The sequence below is a fragment of the Phalaenopsis equestris genome, unplaced genomic scaffold (genome assembly GCF_001263595.1).
Source record: "Phalaenopsis equestris unplaced genomic scaffold, ASM126359v1 Scaffold000840, whole genome shotgun sequence".
NCBI classification, from domain to species: Eukaryota; Viridiplantae; Streptophyta; class Magnoliopsida; order Asparagales; family Orchidaceae; genus Phalaenopsis; species Phalaenopsis equestris.
The window spans coordinates 2,952,499-2,974,492 of record NW_018165280.1 but is presented as its reverse complement, the minus strand read 5'-3'; the positions used below and the strand labels follow the sequence as shown (position 1 = coordinate 2,974,492).

Here is a 21,994-nt window from a genome sequence, read left to right as displayed (position 1 = left end):
TGAAATGAGTCTTTGAGACAAGAACATTCCGCTAGACATGAGGGTAAAACTAGCCACTGTTAAGTTAAAGAAAAGTGCATATCTTTTGTGGGAGAACCTGAAGCATCTTCAACAATTAAAAGGAAAAATTAAGATCATCACCTGATCTAGGATGAAAAGGGAGATGCGGTGCAAATACCTTCTCCAGTATTACCAGCATGATATGTTCATTAAACTCTACCATCTGCGCTAGAGAGATTCTTTTGTGAAGGAAAACATAGTTGAATTTGATCAACTCATGCTGAAATATGAGTTGGTGGAACCAAATGAGCACACAATAGCAAGATATCTTGGAGGACTAAGGTCGTCTATGAAGAATGTGGTGTCGCTGTTGCCGTATTTGTATTACTTGATGTACAAACCCTAGCTTTAAATGTGGAGAAACATCACGAGGTGACAACCACACTTTACAAGCAGAGTTCAACCCCATGATCAGGTAGCAAGAATACACCTAGTGGAACATCCCTACACCAGCTCGAGAAAAAAGCTTGTTTAGAGTGGACAAAAAGTGGAGACCTCCACCACTCCCAAATTCGTCCTACCAAAGAAGTGCCTAGAGTGTCACGACTTTGGGTATATTGTATCTGATTGCCAAATAAGAGGGCAATCTCCTTTGCTGAGCAAATATCAATTGAGGAAAAAGACAGTGAAATAGGCACTGAAGGTATTGATGCTAAAGAGTACCAACTTCCAGCTGATGAGGTAAGTCGTTAGTGATTCGAGATTAGTTCATAAAAGAGACTACAAATCTACAATAAGATTAACGTTGGTTGCCCTAGAATATAAAGAGATCGAAGAATCAATACAAAAAAAGGGGCAGTAATTATTGAAAAATTTGTCAAATATCATGACCGATAGTTTATCTTTTGGGCGGCTACCACCGAGATTCAAGAAAAAGAGTTCGAAGAATCAATACAAAAAAAAGGGGCAGCCATTATTGAAAGATTTGTCAAATATCATGACCAGTAGTTTATCTTTTGGGCGGCTACCACCGAGATTCAACATGCTATAGAATTCATCAAAATCAACTTGCTTATGGGATGCAATAGTCGACTATGAGAAGTCGCAAAAACATGTTACATAATTGATGTTTAGAGGATTGATTCGTAAGAGTACTACCCCAGATGCAACTCCAACTCTGATTGTGCTAAACAAAGATACCTACTTACTCTATCAAGACAACCTTTGAAATGACATTATGTATTTTATAGTTGTATGGAATAAACGTGAGTATAAATTTTGAAATTAGACTCGGACAAAACAAAACAATGAGTTTATTATGATGGTATTAGATCAATTCCAGAAGCTTTCTGGTAAAATATGAAACTCCTGCTACCTTAAGAGAGCAACACGGGAGCATCCTGCTACAAACACAAGATCTAAGATCCCATAATACTGATCGTGTGATACTTGTATTGTCGATCGTGTGACTCCCGTATTTTTTATCGTGGGGGAATCCTACAATTCAACCGTGATCTCGCGATTCAGCTGCATCCTGCACTTTTAATTTTCACGATATCTCAATTCCACGACGAGCGGCTCCCGTAATAGCGGGAGGAACATGCCAAGGCTTCCTTTTTATTTATTTTGTTTTTAGCAAGTTTCCTTCTCTTATTTCTTTCCTTCCTCAAATTTTCCTATTTCTCTATTTCTACTTAGGTTATTTTCCATTATGGAGCTTTTATATATGTTAAATACTTGTTGTTTTAAAATAATAAACAATGGTATTGGTGTTTTGAAAGTTTATTCTCGATTTTATGCTCTCTGGAGTGATGTATCTATCATCTTCCTTTTGCATGTGTTGTATCTGTATTTTGCTCAGGAACAGGTGATAAATCCTCCTCATTGCTACATCTCATCGATTCAGAGCTTTCTTTATTGTTTTTCAGCTAGGAAAGCCGTGCCAAATGTAGTATATTCCTCTCAAAACACCGACGACTAACCATATTATCATCCCCTTGCTATTCCACAATCACCTCCCCGCAACACCCGCTTCCTAAACATCTTCTAAAAGCCTTAGAACGATACCACCCTCTTCAGCCCAATGTTCGATATTTATCAAAAGAGTATTGTGAAGCGTGCTTTCGGGGGGTATCCATGTGCTCGCTCCAATGTCTAGTGCAGCATTGCTACAAAAAGCTAAAAACACTCCTATGTCAAAACGCCCAACACGTGACTCCCATAATGCTGATCGAGTGACTTTTGTGATTCCGATCTCAAGAATCACGCAATTCAACAGCAATCCCGCGATTCAGCTGCATCCTGTGATTCCAATTTCCATAATATTACAATTCCGCGACGCGTGGCTCCCACAATTATGGGAGGAATGTGTCGAGGCTTCCTTTTTTAGTTATTTTATTTTTAGCAAGTTTACTTTTTTTTATTTCTTTCCCTTTACTAGCTATGACATAAACTTCTCTACAATTGTAGGCTTCCTCTCACCGCTACATTTAATCGTTTCCGAGCTTTCTTTGTTGGTTTTAGCCAAGAACTTTTATATATGTTGGATGCATGTTTTAACAGAATGAACAATGATATTTGTGTTTTGAGACTTTGTTCTTGAGTTTATGCTCTCCGAAGTGTTTTAGTCTATCATATTGCAAGTGGTGTATTTGTATCTTGCTTAGAAACATGTAGTGGATCCTTCTGGCCATTGTGTTTCACCGTTTCAGAGTTTTCTTGTTGTTTTCAATCGGGACAAACGCTGAACATTGTCTATCCCCCTCCAAACACCATCGACCAACCATATTATCATCCCTTTACTATTCCACAACCACCTCCGCACAAAACCAGGTTCCTAAACACCTTTTAGGAGACCTATAACAGTTTCATTTGATATCAAAGTTCAACAAGCCCTCAGTTTTAGTGATCTGTCTTCCTTGGTTTAAAACCAAAACTCAAAAAAAAAAAAAAAAAAAAAAAAAAAAAAACACAGACACAATTATACAAACTATCAGACTAATGAGATCCATTTGGTCTCATTTTTCAAAAATTAAAACATACTACTTTTAAAACTCAAACTATATATCTTTTATACTTAAATTAAATCTCAAAAATTATTTCATATACCATATTTTCATAATTAATCAATCGAAAAAAAGTTGACCGACAAGTATGAATGGCGGAAATTTGCTAATGAGAAGGCCGCTGCTGCCACCATGGACTGCTCGTCACCACCGGCAACTGATCTTTGTCGGCCACCCATTTTTGCTAGCCTACGCCGCCACTCATTGGTGTACATTACATTGATTTTGTTTTCTTAAAATCAAACAAGAAAATATAAAGTCATGCATTTATTTTACACTAAACCAAATAACTACAAAGTATGCCAAATACAAGACATTATTTTTTTATTGCATTTTCTCTACACTATGTTCATTTTTAACCAACCAAATAGCCCTTAAAATAACAATAGTGTTAACAAAAGATCAAATAAAAAATTTCATGTAACTGTGAAGGCATCTATAATAAAACATTACCTCACCATTCTCTGGCTGTAGCTCAGCAGTAATGGACTTGACCAAATCCTCTCGAGCTCCAAGAACCCACTCACTACAAAATTCAGTAAATCTAAATCATGGCAAAACAATAAAGACGTCATAAAAGTATTTAATATGCATATGACCACCATGTTATCCACTAAACTCTGGTACTTGGAGCTTACACAAATCACACCAACCCATGTAAAATCAGCTAGTGACTGAATGTTTTGGAATGCATCCACTATTTGCAGATAGTTCATCAGAATTAATTGTTCAATTAAACTTGATTAAAAATTGTACAACGACTTCGGCCATGAGCAATTTAGGATGTTTTACAAGCATTTATCTCATAGAACAATGGAAACCAATAAATTTTTGCAAAAGATTCATTGCAAAAAAATGGGGGTTGATCCATAATACCCAAAAACGTAAAAAGATAAAACTAAAAATTTCCCAAAAATAACATCCTATTTTTCAAAATTCCCAAAAATGAGTAAAACTTTTTTTTTTTTAAATTATTTTTATATTACATAATGATCATTTTGATAGTCGGTATAGAAAGAAGCACATGGCTTAATACAATAAGTCATTAGTTATTCATCCTAAAGTTAACTTAATTTTCTGTTTAACAATTTAATTTCACTGAAGCTGGATTATTGTACTCAGCAAATAATCCAATTCCATATTCCAGTGCAGGCATCTGTTGATGGTAAAACGGAAGCCTTTGCTGGCTTAACTTAAGGGTAAAAAAAGATAAAATAAAATAAACACTTATATATAAAATCTGAACGACTAGGCCACTCCCGTTCCCTCATTTTTTTCCTGTATCTGACTACTGGGCCTTACGACAGAAGCGCTCGGAGTAAAAACCGAAAGAAAAAAAAGAAGGGAGGAAAAGCGGAGAGCAAGACTTCTAATGGTAAATTTGATTTTTTGATTTTCCTTCCACAAATTGAGTTCGGATTGGAGTTGAATGTTTAAAAGGCTTGAATGAGAAGAAATATTTTCGAGCTTAAAAAGCTATTTTAAAGATATATAGTTATGTTGAAGTTAGGAATTGATTTTAAATAAAATATGTTAGATTTTATACAAAATATAAAGGTTTCAGTGTGACAAGTGTGAGATTCATCATGAGGTGTTCAAAATTTGTGATAAGATGCTCAATTTTTATATAAGGACCAGGGAGCAAAGTATTTATAGATCTATTGATTGCAAATTCATATGAGTATATTAAGTTCTTATGTCTATGCTCATATTAAGCGTATTAATAACAAAATAATATTCATCTATTTAAGATAAATTCATATTATATTCACAGAATTCAAGTCTTTTAACTGCCTAATAAACTAGTACCATATTAATGTATTTAAATGTTTATTTATTTATTTTTTGTTTTTTTACATGTTAGGATATACATTGGATGCAGCACAATGCAGATTAATGATGGTATGTGCATAAAAATGTTTAAAATATTTTAAAAACTTGTCCTAATGATGCTAAAAGTAAATAAGTCAATAATAGGTCATATCATGTGAGATAGGTTGGCAAATGATCAAGACATATACAGGGGAAGAGAAGTTCAGACGAGTTGAGACTTAATAGGTGTCAAAAGAGGTTCCTAACTCTCAATACTGGAAGGTTGGCATGTTACAATGCAATATTGATTTGAGAGACAATTGATAATTGCCATGTTGGATTGAGTCCAACACTTGTCAGTTGTTATTATGGCTAACATTTTATCTAATAACCAAAAAGTATAAATTTGACAAAAGTTTATATAAACACCTAAGACAAACGAATATTAATGAGAATGAATATAAAAACAAGCAAGTAATTTCATACAAAAATAGACAAACAAATAATATAATTGTCTTGATAAATAAAAGTTATATTTCATTTTCTTGCAGATATTTATGCCTACAGCTTATAATTACGTCATTTACGCAATTAATTATGAAAACTTATTGCACCATGCTAGTTATATCAATAAGTAATAATTCTTATGTTAGTACAAAAAATCAAAATGCATATTATTACATGATTTTCTTATATTTTGAGTCTTCTATTGAAATTATTCTCTCTCTAAATTTTTAACTCATCAGATGTTATGATGATTGTTTTTTCGAACAAGGGAAAGAAACAGGTTGGCTCATGATAAGTTTATCCAATTTTGATTGTTATCTTAAAGATTTGATTTACAAATTTTTGATGTATTATAGAAAAAAGATATTCAGCAAGTAAACTAAATAAAGATTTTTTGTATGTAATAAATACATATGAATTTTCTTAGATGCTTTATATTTCATTTTGATGATTTGAATTATGCACGATTCTATATTAATGATTACAATGAATCTCTTAGAAGATCATGAAATGTAGTAGATGTCTTGAGATGATTTAGGCAAACTAATTTTTTATTCATACAACCCTTATGGTCAAAGTTAGACAACACGGAAAATAAGTTTGACTGAATTGATGTCTCTATTAAACAAATGATTAGGGTTGCTGTTTTCGAAACTCAGCAAGAGGAAATTAGAGTTGGGACAAAATTTTGGCTATGGGTTGGGAATAGGAAAAAAAAAATTTGGTAGACGGTAAGACAGATGCTCGGAAGGATATGACTAGAATTAGATATCAAATGATAACGGAACTAATCGAACCCACGGTAATGAAAGCAAACACGACTCAAAACTGAAATGGAAACACAACAAACACCAGTCTCCAACTAGTGTTGGATAATGAGATCCGAGGGCAGCGGTGGTGTCGGCAAAGTGATTGGGAACAACAGTGGTAGAGGGCGTGAAGTAGGTGCCTGAAATGGTGTGGTATGGTGGTAGGTACAATTGTAGGGGGAAGGCGAGGTGGCGGCAATAGCTAGGGAAGGTGTTATAAGAAGAAGTAGGTGTAGGTGCAGGTGTTAACCTCATTTTTAGTGAGGTCTTAATCTCCTACTCCCTGTGAAGTAGGTGCTTGAAATGGTGTGGTATGGTGGTAGGTGATCAGGATCAGAGAAAAGGGCTTGCAACAATTGTAGGGGGAAGAGGAGGTGGCGGCAATAGCTAGGGAAGGTGTTATAAGAAGAAGTAGGTGCAGGTTCGACGGTTGGAAAAGTTGGACACCAGGTGTGGTTACAAGGAAAGGGGAAACAGGGGAAAATAAGAAGAAGTAGGTGCAGGCCAGCAAACAAGGAGTTGTGTGGAAGAAGGGGTGTGGCAAGCAAGGCGGTCTGGGATTCTAGCGGCCCGCAGGAAGGAGGTCTAGGGGTTGGTGGTTGGGAGCATGGGAGGGGGAAGAAGCATAGAGGAGAGAAGGATTGCGGCAGAGAAACAGAAAGGGTGGGAATGTCAGAAAGATGGCAACGAGCAGGTGAGCGGAGTATGGAAGGATAACTATCAGCATGAGAGCGAGTTACAACCGAATCACTATCTCGTCTTTGGATACAACCGTAGAAGGAAAAAACACTCCACACAAAAATCTGAAACGGAAGGATAACTATCAGCATGAGAGCGAGTTATAACCGAATCACTATCTCGTCTTTGGATACAACTGTAGAAGGAAAAAACACTCCACACAAAAATCTGAAATAGAAAACACAATAATCTAAACACTAAACAAACTAACCATACATAAATAATAGATAATCGACAAAATAGCAAGGAGAGACCCTCACATTTGGGCGGCAACTAGAAAAGGAAGGGGAGTGGTTGACAGCTAGCTAGGAAGGAAAGAGGGGCGGGTGGGCGGCAAATCCCACAAGGAAAGGTCAAGGTGGGCGGCAAATCTGGCAAGGAAAGGGAAAGGCGGTCGGCAAATCCAGTCCCTTCTCTGGACCGATCGGTCACTAGAAGTCTGCACCGGAAGATGCCCAGACCGATTCATCCAGCTCTTCTGCCAACCAACTGGCCTTCCCTCAAAGCCCCACATGACGTCTTATGCTCAATTGAGAGTTGTCAAAATGAAGTGTGCCATGGTTAAGGTAAAGCTTGTCCACAAATAATTTGTCTAATGAGTTACATCAGCCCGCAAACACGTAGCAACATAACACACTATAAAATATTTTCCATCACTCGGTTAAGTATGAGACTTAGAAAACAAAAAAATTAGATTGAAGTATGCAATTGGCTGGCAACTAAGGTTTCTGTTCAAAGGAAAATAAGACAAGAGGAGTCAAAATTTAAAAAAAGGTACCATTTATTTATGCCAAGAGCTACAAAGTCAAAAGCACTAAAGGAATGGTAAAAGAACTGCATACCTTGTACAAAATATTTGAGTGTGGGGTCGTAAAAGATTTGGAACTCTAACAAATGCCTCAAAGGTACCGGGAGCATAATTTGCATCACTAGGGCCTGTATAAGTCATTAAATTCCAAAAGATGCATAAAAAATCGATGCAATTTTGATAAAATGGGAAGTGGTAACAGCAATTTAGCTAAGTTGAAAATAATTACAATCTAATGAGCAGTAGCAAAATAAAACATAAAGACAATTACAAGGAAGCACGAGAAAATTGGTAAATGTTTGTCTAATAATCACAAATAAATGAACAAAAGTCATCAATTTATGGTGTAAAGAGGGCTTGAATATGCAGTTTTACCCTTCTATTGCAGAGAATATTTTTATGACTAGAAACTGTGACCACAAGATGACAGTGAAGACAACTTAATTATTGGTTCAAGCCCACCCTCTCTAAAATTTTGTGAATTTATGTGAGCGTAAACCTATAAGCATATCTCCCGGAGTTTTCTCATGATCCAAAAAATTTTCTGAGCCATCAAAAACAAATTAATTTCGGATATTTTTCAAACATCTCTTTCGCTTTGGCCTATTTGTATGTATTCATTTTGCGAATTTATCCACAGAAGTCCACTTCTCGATGCCTTGGCTAATAATAGTGATGTATACTATCATCTCGGTTCCAAGAGAAATTCTTTAGAGAATTCTAGAAAAAAAAGGTGTTGATATGACTTTATTCAAGTCATTAAAGATATGTATACCAGAGCTATTACCTGTGTTAGAACAATAGGAGGATTGACTGAATATTTTCCTATTCAATTGGATTACAACAGGGATCAACTTTAAGTCCATATCTTTTTGATTTAATTACAGGAGGATGTTCCTTGGTGTATGTTTTTCACATGTGTTATCTTTCTTGTGGATAAGACTAGAGAAAAAGTTGAGGAAAAACTTAAATTATGGAGGTCAACTTTAAGATCTAAAGGCCTCCATTTCAGTAGATCGAAATAAAATGTAATTTTAGTAGTAGTAGATCTAGTGGCACACTTGTAATAATAGGTGATCAAGTCATTAAAAGAAGTGAACGTTGTAGATAACTCGGTTCTATTGTTCAAAGTGATAGTGATAAAAATGAGGAAGTTATTAGTAGAATTCAAGTTGGATGGTTGAAGTAGAGGGATGCATCAGGCCTATTGTGTGATAGAAAAGTGTCGCTTTGACTTGAATGAAAATTTTATAAGAAGGTGGTGAAACCTGCAATGTTTTATGGCTTAGAATATTGGCCTATAAAAGAGAACCATAAAACTAGGTTAAGTCTTGCTGAGATGAAAATGCTTAGGTAGATGAGTGACTTTGTACTTAGAGACAAAATAGGAAACAAATATATCTGTGAAATGATTAGTGTAGCTCCAGCGGCAGACAAGATTTGAAAGGGTCATCTTAGACGGTTTGGTCACATTAAACATCGACCATTTGATGATATAGTTAGGATAGTAGATGTTTTAAATTCAATTTATTTTAAGAAAGATAAAGATAGACATATAAAGACTTGGGCATGTTGTATAAAAGATGATCTAAATTTATTAGAATTAAGTAAAAATATGAGACTTAGTTAAAGAAAAGGATTCATGTAGCCAATCCCACTTAGTGAGGTAAAGGTTTGTTGTTGTTATTGTTGTTATACTGTGACCCACACAAGAAATTTCAATAAAAAAAAGAGATGATCACTGCAAGCTTAAAATAAATTTTACTTTAATGATTGAAATTTACACACATAAATCACAAGCCAAAAGCAATAACTACTTTCAAAAGCTGATTTACATGTGTTGAAGCACTGAACCTATTAAAAATGAAAAATTTTCAGCATAATATTTAAGATTGTGATGTTAGTCCTGTGGAGCTAAAGCACCCAGGGAAGATCAAGAACTCGGCGCTGTTTCTAAAGGGGCGCCTTTGCGCCCCCTATGGCGCTTTTGCTCTCATGTTTTGGCGCTCGACAGAGAAGTAGGCGCCTTTGCACCTATATTTGCTGGACATGATTGTTTTGCACTTGATGTAGTTTCTCCACTTTTTTGTTTTTTTAAACCAATTTTGAGCGGCGTAATAGAGTATTGGGTGTTCTTCAACAAATTCCTGATGAAGAAGAGAAGAGTTCGAGAGGAGTATTTTTTGGATTTCGGCATGTGTTTTTTGCGTCGGATTGGCGAAGGAAGATTGTAGAGTGTGTCCTGAAAGTTTCCTTGTGTAAAGATGAAATAGGTGTAAGTTCTTTAAAAATAATTTCTGAACTTCATAGTAAATTTGTGGTGGCGTGGCTCCATGATTTTTCTTCCGTTATCTGATTTTTTCGCAGAAAATTATCGTGTTTTTTCTAGTTGTTTTGATTTTGCTTCTGTGCTTAAATTTATTGTTCCAGTTTCTTGAATTTTGTGATGCTATTCTACAGTGAAACTAGAAGGAGATTTTTTCAGAGTAGTTTATCCCAACAAATTGGTATCAAAGTGGGGTTTGATTCGAGGGGGGGGGGGGGGGGGGGTATGAGCGCAGGAGCAAATAAGAAAGGGGTCAATGGGACAAACTTCGCTTTCTGGAAGATGCGGATGGAAGATTTGCTATATCAGAAAAAACTATACTTTTCACTACAAGGAATCACAAAAAAACCCGAGTATATGTCTATGGAAGAATGAGAAGTGTTGGATCGAACAACACTGGGTTTGATCAGGTCATCATTTTCCTCATCTGTTGAGTTCAATATTGTGAATGAGAAAACTACAGTGGATTTGACGGCGACACTTATCAAGATATACAAAATAACTTCTGTTTCTAATAAGATTTTTCTGATGATGAAATTATTCAACATGAAGATGGTGGAAGACAGTTCAGTGGAGAAACACCTCCATAACTTCAATACTATGACAAACCAGTTGTGTTCTGTGGGGACCAAGTTTGATCATGAAGCCAAAACACTGGTGAGACTATCTTCATTGTCAGACAACTAAGATGGTTTGGTAGTAGCGGTAGCTAATTCTTTAGGGACTTAAAAAATCAAACTTTGATAGCATCGTGTGTATGATGCTGAATGAAGAAGTTCGTAAAAAAATAGTGAATTGTGAATCTTTAGGTCCTGCGTTGAATGCTGATAATAGGGGAAGGAATCTAGTCAGGAATACGGGCAGAGGCAGGCCAAAGTCCAATAAAAGAAAGCCCAAATCAAGTAAAGGAGAATGCTAGAAATACGGTAAGAAGGGACATTTCAAGAAGAATTGCAGAGCTCTAAGGAAAGTCGATGGTGGCAGACATGATAGTAGTTTCTCGACTAATATCACCACTAGTGAAATCTAAAATGACTCCCTAATGTTATCCCTAGTCAGTATTGAAAGATGTATAGCGGATTCTGGGGTATTTAAATGCTCGCTCCAATAAAGAGGTATTTAAAAACTACACTCATAATAATCCAGGGGGTTTTTTTAAGAGATAACAATGTTTGCAGTATAGTAGAAAAGAATGATGTTGATATCAAGTTACTGAATGGAGCAATCTGGAAACTTACTGAAGTAAGATATGTTTCAGGTTTGAAGAGAAATCTTATCTCTGTGAACCACCTGACAAAGTTAGGATTCATGACAACTTTCATAGGTGATCGTGGAAGGTTATCAGGGGGCATTAGTGATGGCTTGGGGTATCATTAAAGACACCACTTACTTGATTAATGAAATGGTTGATTTTATTGATGTGACTGGAACTAAGATGGAAGCAAGTCTGTGGCAACATAGGCTTGGTCATATGAGTGAGGAAGATATGAAGTTCTTACTTTCTTAAAATAAGCTTTAGGGTTTGAAATCAGTTAATCTGAATTTTTGTGAAGATTGTATATATGACAAATAGAAGAAAGTTTCTTTCTCGAAGACAGGTCAGTAGTGAAATCAAAGAAACTGGAGTTAGTGCATACTGTGTATAGCGTCCAACTCCATTTCAGTCTATTGGAGGTTTTCATTATTTTGTCACGTTTATTGATGATCACACGAGGAAAGTATGAGTTAATTTTTTAAAGCAGAAATCTGATGTATTTGAACTCTTTAAGAAATGGAAGACTATGATAAAAAATAAGACATGTTTTAAGCTGAAGTATCTCAGATCATATAATAGTGGTAAGTACCGTGATCAGAAAGTTCAGGAATTTCTGTCCTACAGAGGGCACCGCAGCAGAATGGTATGGTTAAGCGCATGAACAGAACGATCACGGAGCGTGCTAGGAGCATGAGGTTGCATGTAGGCTTGCCAAAACAGCTTTGGGTTGATGCAGTTAACACTACAGTTTATTTGATTAATTGTAGTTGGTCAGTACCTTTGGAGGAAAGCTTACCTGAAGAAGTCTGGAGTAACAAAAATGTATGTCTATCTCATTTAAGAGTATTTGAGTGTTCTGCATATATGCATGTTCATGCAGGTTCTAGAAGCAAGTTTGACTCGAAATCTGTCAAGTGCACCTTCATTGTATATTGACTAAGATGAGGTTGGGTACAAGTTCTGAGATTATTAGAATAAAAAATTCATCAAGTGCAGGGATGACACTTTCAACGAGATAGAGATGTATAAGAATAGGTCAAAACTCAAGATAGTGCGCCAGTTACTTCTGAAGAATCCAAATATGTGGAGATAGATGATACTAGCGATCGGGAAAATGGAGAATGAAGAAGTGCTCAACCAAAAGAAGCACTGAAATTTCCTCAGACACTTGCTACAGAAGTCGGGAGATTCAACAAAGTGAAATAACTCATACAAATATATTCTCCTTCTTTACACTATTTGTTACTAACGGATAGTGATGAATAACAGTGCATTGAAGAGACAACTCAAGTTGAAGATTTAAGAGAGTGAGAGCTTTCCATGGACAAAGAAATGCAATCATTGGGGTCAGATCAAACTTGGAACGGTACTACCAAATGACAAAAAAACAATGCAAAATAAGTGGGTCTATACGCTGAAAGAAAAGTCAGACGAAGTAAGCACTACAAGGCAAGATTTATTGTAAAGGGGGAAGTAGTAGATTATACATAGATCTTCTCCTCAGTGGTGAAGATGACGACTGTGAGAGTTGTGCTGAGTTTGGTAGTGGAAGAGGGGAAGAGCTGCATCTGGAGCAGATGGATGTAAAAATAGCTTTCTTATGGAAGAGCTGCATCTGAAGCAGATGGATGTAAAAATAGCTTTCTTACATGGAGATCTGAAGGAGAAGTTATACATGGTGCAAACACAAGGTTACAAGGCTTCATGCAAAAAAGGTTTGGTCTGCGGATTGAAGAAGAGCCTCTATAGCTTGAAGTAGGTCCCGAGACAGTGGTACAAAAGGTTTGACAGGTTTATGTTAGAAAATGAGTACTTGAAGTGTCAGGCAGACCACCATTGTTTTATCAAACACTTTGGTAACTGTTATATTTTGCTTTTTTGTACGTCGATGGCATGCTGATTGCAGGGACAAACATGGAGAAAATCAAGGACTTGAAGAATCAGTTATCAAGTGAGTTCGAGATGAAGGATTCAGGTCCAACCAGGAAGATCCTCGGGATGAATCAGCATGGATGAGAGTGCAAGAACGTTGAAGTTGTCTCAAGCAAAATATGTTAAAAAGAACCTACAGAGATTCAACATAAGTGAGGTGAAACCAGCTAGCACTCCCTCAGAGCAAACATAGATGAAGAGAACTCCTTATGCTTCAACAGTTGGAAGTTTGATTTATGCGATGATTTATACCAAACCAGATATTGGAATGCAGTGGAAGTGGTCAGCAGGTACATGGGCAATCTAGGCATACGTCATTGAGAGACGACAAAGCAAATTCTCAGGTATTTGAGGGGAACAATCAACATAGCACTTTGCTATGGAAGTGCAGGGATCAGTCTACAAGGATTCGTAGATTCAGATCTAGCAAGAGATGTGGACAATAAGAGAAATACAACAGGGTATATTTTCAAATTGGCACGACGGTGAGTTGAGTTTCCTACTATGGAGGCCGAATATGTTGTTATTACTGACGCTAGTAAGAAGATGATTTAACTACAGAGTTTCATGCAGAATTGGGCAAAGAGCATGGGATTGGAAAGCTCTATAGTGACAATATGCGTGTGATTCATCTTTCTAAGAACGTTGTTTTTCATGTCAAAACGAAACACATTCAATTGATGCATCATTTCATTCGCTCTCTTCTTGAAGCTGTGCAGTTGTTCCTGGAGAAGATACACAGCTCAAAATCTTGCAGATATATTGACGAAGGTGGTGAATGTTGAGAAACTGAAGCTATGCATGGCTTCAGTTGGGTTCATGAAGGTTGAGATCGGGGGTGAGCCACACCACGGTACATGACCTCGATATGTGACTATGAAGATGATTCCTATCGAGGTGCAGGTACAAAGGACTAGTGCTGGGGGCTATTGTCTCCATGTGGGAGACTGTTAATCTTGTGACGTTAAAACACCCAGGGAAGACCGAGAACCAGGTGCCTAAGCGTTGGGCTTGGGCGCTGCGCCCATGTTTTGGCGCTCGGCAAAGAAGGGGCACCTTTGCGCCCATATTTGTTGGGAACGATTGCTTCTTACCTAAGAGACGAGCACTTTTGCACCTAGCGCAGTTACTACGCTTTCTGGCTTTTTACACCAATTTCGAGTAGGGTAATATAGTGTTGGGTGTAGGACTTCCTCGGGAGTTCTTCAATAAGTTTCTGGTGAAAGAGAAAAGAGTTGGAGAGGAGGGTTTCTGGGCTCTCGAAGTATGTTTTTCGTGTCAGATCGGTGAATGAAGATCGCGGAACATGTCCTGTAAATTTCTCGTGTGTGAAGAGGAAATTGGTGTGGGTACTTTGTAAAAATTTTCTGAATTACATAGTGAATTTATAGTGGTGTGGCTCCGCGGTCTTTTCCCATTTTCGGGTTTTTCCAAGTAAAACTCTTGTGTACTTTTTTTGGTTGTTTTGATTTTGATTCCGTGCTTAAATTTATTGTTTCAGTTTTCTCGAATCCTATGATCTTATTCCCTGGTGAAATTAGAAAGAGATTCTTTTGGAGTAGTATGAAGAGAGCAAATATCAAGCGATGAATTAGCTGCCTTGAGGCTCAAGATCAGAGAAAAATACACGATGTAAAACATTTTCTTAATTAAAGGACCTATGGCCCACCGAAGGAGTATCTTAATTGTCATGGATTTGAGCCACGCACTTTGTGATTTACCACATCGACGCATGCCATTCCAAAAAAATGCATTTTTAAGAGAAAATGAAAGATACTTCATGCATTCATTTTTACTCAATGTATAAATCTGATGTTTTCCTTACAAAACTATATACCAAGTAAAAGAAGATATATCACATGACACCGTTCACTTCTTGTAAAAAATTTCAAAAATAAATGAAGATATATGCACAATAAACACCCCCCCCCCCTCTCCCTCTTTTTTTAACAAAAACCACATTTCCATCGACCACAACATAATATTTAATAGTTGCCTTAAGAAACATAGGTTATCATTTTTATTTATTTATTTGCTATTTTGTTAGCACAGGAACCACAAGGTATAAATGTACCTTTTAAAAAAAGGAACCATTAGTGCAGACAAAATCAATTAACTTATTCTTATTGTAGTGGTAAGTGGTGAGGAAGTGTTACAACTAATATTTTCCATACAAATGTGTGTACCATGCAAATGTTATATGCAATGGTTAAAAAAATCTCACAAAACACCATCCACTGCTTGTCAAAGTCTAGCAATATTATATGGGCCCAGTAAGCAATTATTTTTTTAAAAAAGAAGAGTACCACATTTTCCTAGACCATAGCATAACATTCACCAGTTAACATAAAATACATAGTTTATATATATATATATATATATATTAGGGTTTAGGGTTTAGGGTGTAAAAAAAATAACCACGGGTGTAAGAAAAGAATCAAGTGGCGCGGAGGTTCTTGGCTGAACCAGACTGGTTTAACTAGAGTTTAAATGGGAGGAAAAATAGGGTCGGCTGGCCCTATGAAAGAGGGTTGTCGCTCAAATAGGAGGGGTCTCATCTCTCCTAGCTATCTACTAGTATTTATGTGTTTTTTTTGTTTTAAGATTCATTTTTTGTTGAGTTTTCTATTATGACAACCATTGAGGTCCACTCTTTTCTTTTGTCAGGATTGTATATGAAGACAGGTGGTGCTTCGGTTGTATCATGCTCCTAGGTGGTGATTACCTCTTCGATCTTCATGATCTCTGCTCCCCTTTCCCTCCCCTGCTTACTATTTGTGCTCCTGCATCCCGCCTAGTCGCTGCTGCCGAACCTCATCCTCGATTGCTTGCCATTAACGTTATCCCAAACCCTCAAGGGTTGCAACCAATCCCCCAACCTTCCACCCAATTGCTGCCAACCTCCTCCCAGACCTTCTAGTTTCCACCACCAACCCTCCAATTCACCAATTTTCTTTTTGTCAGCCAGTTGTTGTCATTAGTCCAGGCCAGCAAGTCGATTGTGGTCAAGATCTACTTCAGGCCATCCCGCCCCAACAACCGCCCCCAAAACCAATCCTCTACTTGTTGTCTAGCTGCCATACGCCACCCTCATCCTCGCCCTAGGGTGTCTTTATGTTTATGTGATTAATTTTCTATTATCAAAGAAGCGTCGTTCATCTCTTTTTGAATTTCAACAATAAAAACTTATTTTTCAATTATGTTTCAGCTAACTCCACTATCATTTGGTATCAGAGCTAACCTAACTCTAATCTTATCCTAAGATTTCCTAACATCCTTCCCTACCCAAGCCACCTCCACAAGTTTCCTAACATCCTTCCCTACCCAAGCCACCTCCACCAAAAGATTTTCTTTTCTATTCCCAAGCTATAGACAAATTTTGACATAACCCTGATTTCCCCTTGCTGATTTTTAAAATCAGTAACCCCAAATTATTTTTTCTACCCAATCAATTAGTCTCATACATCATCTTTCATCTCTCAACCCTAAACCCTAGCCATGCCACCAAGAAAATATAAGCCCAAGCCTACACGGAATGAGATACAACAAGAGATCTGTCGACTTCAACAGAGATTTACGGACATAGAAGATTAAGCCCCGGGAAAAATTACCCTCAATCGTGATAGGGCAAGTTAAAGGGGAGAAAGAGACAAGAATTTCAACCCCTTCCATAAGGAAGATTTCAGTGATGAAGAAGAAAGACCACGACACTTTAGAATCCAGTATCAGAAGAGGTAGAAAGAGGAGGCCACATATGAAAGACATAGAGACTTCATAATAGAGGTGAATCTATCATAGTTCGATGGATGTATGGATCCTTACAATTTCATCGAATGAGTGCAATCAGTTGAAAGAATCTTCGAGTATAAGGAAGTGACAGAGGATAGATAAGTGAAACTAGCGATCATTAAGCTGAAAAAGAAAGCTTCCCTGTGGTGGAAAAATTTATAGAGATAGATACCAACGGCAATTAAACTGCAAAATTTACAGAGATAGGGAAAAAGAGAGAGGGCAGTGACAAGATTACCAAGTGAGAGAAAATGAGGAAGGAGATGTAGAGAAAATACTTACCCCCTCATTACCGTCAAGATATGTTTCTGAGACTCCACCACGTACAGTAGATAGATCTATCGGTGGAAGAGTTTACGATAGTTTGATTAGTTGCAAATGAAGTGTGAGTTGGTCGAGCCCTAAGAACACACCATACCCCATTATCTGGGGGGCCTAAAACCCGCTATAAGCAACGTCTTACAACTGCAACCTTATTGGTCACTGAGAGATGTCCAGACCTTAACCCTGAAGTTGGAAAGGCAGTAGAAACTGAGCAATCAACCACCACCATTCAAGCACCCACTCGCAGTTGGAGATATCAGCAGAACGCCTCTAGGAGTTAAGAAAACTGATTCGAGTTATATCAGCAGGAGAACGCCTCTAGGAGTTAAGAAAACTGATTCGAGTAAGGACATAACCACCCCGAGTGAGAAGAAGTACCCGCAGTTGGAGATATCAGCAGTAGAACGCCTCTGGGAGTTAAGAAAACTGATTGGAGTAAGGACATAACCACCTCGAGTGAGAAAAAATCTGAGAACAATAGCACGCCTAATATAGTGTAAGCCCGAAAATTCTTCAGATGTCATGGATTTGGGCACATCGTCTCCGGCTGCCCGACGAGTAGAGTTGTGTCATTTATCAGCAAGGCGCGGTGGAGGAGGTAAGCGACGGAAGGCGGCTGAGGAACAAAGTGAGGTGCATCATCGCCCACCGGATGAGGCAAGATGCTCGCGGTTCGACGGGTTCCACAGACTGGGGATACGATGGATATGCAGTGGCTTCGCCACAACATATTCTACAGCCGTTGCACTGTGAACGAGAATGTATGCAATCTCATTATCGATGGAGGGAGCAACAAGAATACGACGTCTACACAAATGGTCGAGAAGTTGGACCTCATGACTCGAAGGGTTTCTTAGCCACATTATCTGATGTGGCTGAAAAAGGAGAACAGGGTCGACATTGACCGATTATGCTTAATAAAGTTTTCGATTGGGAGTCGACTATAGGATCATGTATAGTGCGACGTGGTGCCCATGGATGCTTGCCACATTTTATTGAGAAGACCGTGACAATTTGAACGTATGACTCAACACAACAGATTCATAAACCCCTACTATTTCACCAAGGAGGGAAGAAAATTGTCATTCCTTTGCTAGAGCCCAAGATCACATGCGCCCTTGACAACAAAGCGATGTTAGTGGAACCGGTTTTGGTGACGAAAGAGAATGATAAGACAGAGACAATTTCAGACATGGACAATCATGATAGAGAGCATTTAAGGACATCAAAATCGATATCTTACCATCATGGCCACCACGGTTCGGGGAAGTTCAAGTTACCCTCACTTCAGATTAGGTTGAGTCGACCTTGGATTACTTTGGGAGCATTTAACATTATATGCATGATATGCAAACCCAACAACTCAGTAATTGACCCCCAGAAGGTGGATCAATATAGCGTATGCTCGCAAGTGGGGAAAAACCCTCAGGTGCTTTGCGGGACGGTGCGGTGGCCAGTGGAATCCAGGTGCTTCTCGGACCGCAGTAGAAGATCCTTCAGTCTCAGGAGAATACAACAACTACATCACCGTCAACGTGCAACCAGAAGCTTCAATGAATAAGGTCAAAGCTCTCCCCAAACATTGAGAGACTGACATATGGGTTCTTGGTTGAACCAGACCGGTTCAGCTGGGGTTCAGTTAGGAGTCAAAATTAAGGTCGACCGACCCTAGGAAAGAGGGTTGCTGCCCAAATAGAAAGGGGTCCCATCCCTCCAAGCTATCCACTAGTATTCATGTGTTTTTTTGTTTTAGGGTTCAATTTTTGCTAAGTATTCTATCAAGAAAGCCACCGGTGTTCCCTCTTCCCCCCCCCTGCAAGAATTGTATCCGAGGACAAGCGGTGCTCCGGCTGTATCATGCTCCGAGGTGATGATTATCTCTTCAATCTTGAATCCCCTTTCCCTCCCCTGCTTGGTGTTGTTGTTGCTCTTGCACCTCCATCCCTGATTGCTTGCTATTACTGTTGTCCCAAACCCTCAAGGGACGTCGCGAGTACCCCAACCTTCCACCCAACTACCACCAACCTCCTCATAGATCTTCAAACTGCCACCACCAATCCTCCAATTCCTCAGCCAGTTGTCGCCAGCCTTCTTTCTGTCTTCCTGTTACCGTTGTTAGTCCGAGCTAGCAAGTTGGTTGCGGTCAAGATCTACTTCAAGCCATCCCGACCCTAGGAAAGAGGGTTGCCGCCCGAATAGAAAGGGGTCCCATCCCTCCAAGCTATCTACGAGTATTCATGTGTTTTCCGGCTTTAGGGTTCAATTTTTGCTAAGTATTCTATCAAGAAAGCCACCGGTGTTCCCTCCCCCCCTTGCAAGAGCTGTATCCGAGGACAGGTGGTGCTTCGGCTGTATCATGCTCCGAGGTGATGATTATCTCTTCAATCTTGAATCCCCTTTCCCTCCCCCGCTTGGTGTTGTTGTTGCTCTTGCACCTCCATCACTGACTGCTTGCTATTACAGCTGTCCCAAACCCTCAAGGGATGTTGCCAGTGCCCCAACCTTCCACCCAACTACCACCAACCTCCTCATAGATCTTCGAACTGCTACCACCAATCTTCCAATTCCTCAGCCAGTTGTCGCCAACCTTCTTTCTATCTGCCTGTTACTGTTGTTAGTCCGAGCTAGCAAGTTGGTTGCGGTCAAGATCTACTTCAGGTCATCCCGCCCCAACAACTACCTCCAAAACCAACCCTCTACCTGTTGTCTAGCCGCCATACGACACCCTCATCCTAGCCCTAGGGTGTCTTTTATGTTTGTGTGGTTAATTTTCTACTATCAAAAGTCGTGTTTGTACCATTTTTTGAATTTCAACAATAAAAGGTTCTTTCCGATTGTTCTTTGGGTTAACTCCGGTATCATAAAGAGAAATGGAACCAAAGTGTAGACAAATGCATTTAGCATTTTCTTACCACAGTAATAAGTTGTAAGGATGCGTGCGTCTGATGCATAAGTCCTTATCTCACTAGACATGCTGCGAATCACTTCATACTGCTCCATGTTCAATGGCTGAAACATAAGCATTTTGTTTAGCACATGATAATGATGAGTAAAGATGATGTACAACAAAAAAATAGTTGTTGACCTACGGCACAGGTATAAAAAAAGAAATAAAAGGAATGAATTATTTAAATAATAAATATGAAATCTAATCGCATTATGTCGAGGTTAATTCTGAAATCCATGGTTCCGCATCTGTTGGTTATCAAGAAGATTTTACCATAACAACATAAGAAACAACTTAACATTGAATATCCATACCTCATCCCACAAGTAAAAGTAAGCTTTTTTCCAATGAGCCTTGTTCTTCAATATCTCAACCTCCTTCCGCAAGGAATCTTTTTCTGCACCAGCACTACTGCTACATATCACAAAAACCAGTAGCTTACAAGTTCTTCAACAATCTCAACCATATAAGGGGCCATTTGAGATCAATTTGATATTTTTTTTGTTTTTTTTTTTGTTTTTTTTGTTCTATTTATGTTTTGATTTGAAATAAATCATGTTTAGTATGTTTGATTAAGATATTATGGTTCTTTAAGACATTCAAAACACATAAAAGTTATTTTGAACGTTTTCAAAAACATATTTATTCTTAGAAACGGCAACAACAACAAGTTTTTATCACATTAAGCAGGATCGGATATATTAAAATACTTTTTCTCCATTGTGTCCTATTGAGTGTCATATTTTCATTTAATTCTAATAAATTAAGATAGTTTATTATACAACGTTCCCAAGTCTTTTTAGGTCTAACTTTGTCTTTTTTAACATAAGTCAAATATAAAACATCTACTTTTAGAAATATAAAAATTTATTAAACACATAAAACTTTTTTTTAAAAAAGAAAAAAATAATAAAAAAAAGGAAAATTTACATACATAACACACAATTCTTATTTATTTACATATTTCGCACCTAAACTTTAATATTTACATACATAACACTATGGTGCTTTAAAAATATGCATGAAAATATGTATTTCACTTTTTAAAAATAATAATAGTGCTATTTTTGATGTGATGTCAAAGATTTGCGTGATACGTGTGCAAATATGAAAGTTTAGGTGTGAAATATATAAATACATAAGAATTGTATGCTATATATGTAAATGTCCCAAATAAAAAATAAAATTGATCCCAAACAAGTACTAAGCATATGGAATGAAAGCATACCTAGAGAAAACGGGATAATAAGGTACAGCATAAGCCGCTAATCTTAGATCGGAATAGTACTCATCTGACTTGGGATGATCCGCTATTCACAGAAAGAGAAGAGAAAGGAGATCGTTCAGGCGCGCTATACTTGGAAAAAAAAATTTACCATCAAATATTTTCTCTTTAATTGCCACTAAAATCAATAATAATCGATGTAGCATTAGCTAATAGAGGTGAAAAAATACCTGGCCATGGACAAGTGTAAGCTAAGACACACATACTATCACCCCATCTACAAAAGAAAGGACTGATCCTATACTGAAGAAGCCACCTAAAATGCTGATCTAACGCACCAAACCAGAGATCAGTGCCATGTTTCACCCTAAAGCGGTCCTCAATCACAGTTTCAGATACCTATACTTATAATCAAGAAAATACTCGAGTTTCTCGTTAATTCAGCATTTTACTCCAT

At 37.8% G+C, this 21,994-nt stretch overlaps 1 protein-coding gene across 5 annotated transcripts in view; it reads right to left on the bottom strand.

Annotated features, from left to right (window-relative positions):
- The window catches only part of LOC110031772, a 43,983-nt gene that overhangs the window by 9,027 nt on the left and 12,962 nt on the right, over window positions 1–21,994 (bottom strand). For 4 of the 5 annotated variants that reach the window (XM_020735160.1, XM_020735161.1, XM_020735164.1 and 1 more), the window contains 6 exons: window positions 21,768–21,936; window positions 21,541–21,622; window positions 20,627–20,726; window positions 20,278–20,374; window positions 7,774–7,867; window positions 3,519–3,591 (listed from right to left, as the gene is read on the bottom strand). In XM_020735160.1, coding sequence (XP_020590819.1) covers window positions 3,519–3,591; window positions 7,774–7,867; window positions 20,278–20,374; window positions 20,627–20,726; window positions 21,541–21,622; window positions 21,768–21,936 — 615 coding nt within the window. The remainder of the gene's footprint in view (window positions 1–3,518; window positions 3,592–7,773; window positions 7,868–20,277; window positions 20,375–20,626; window positions 20,727–21,540; window positions 21,623–21,767; window positions 21,937–21,994) is intronic. The other variant, XM_020735162.1, reaches the window with a different exon arrangement.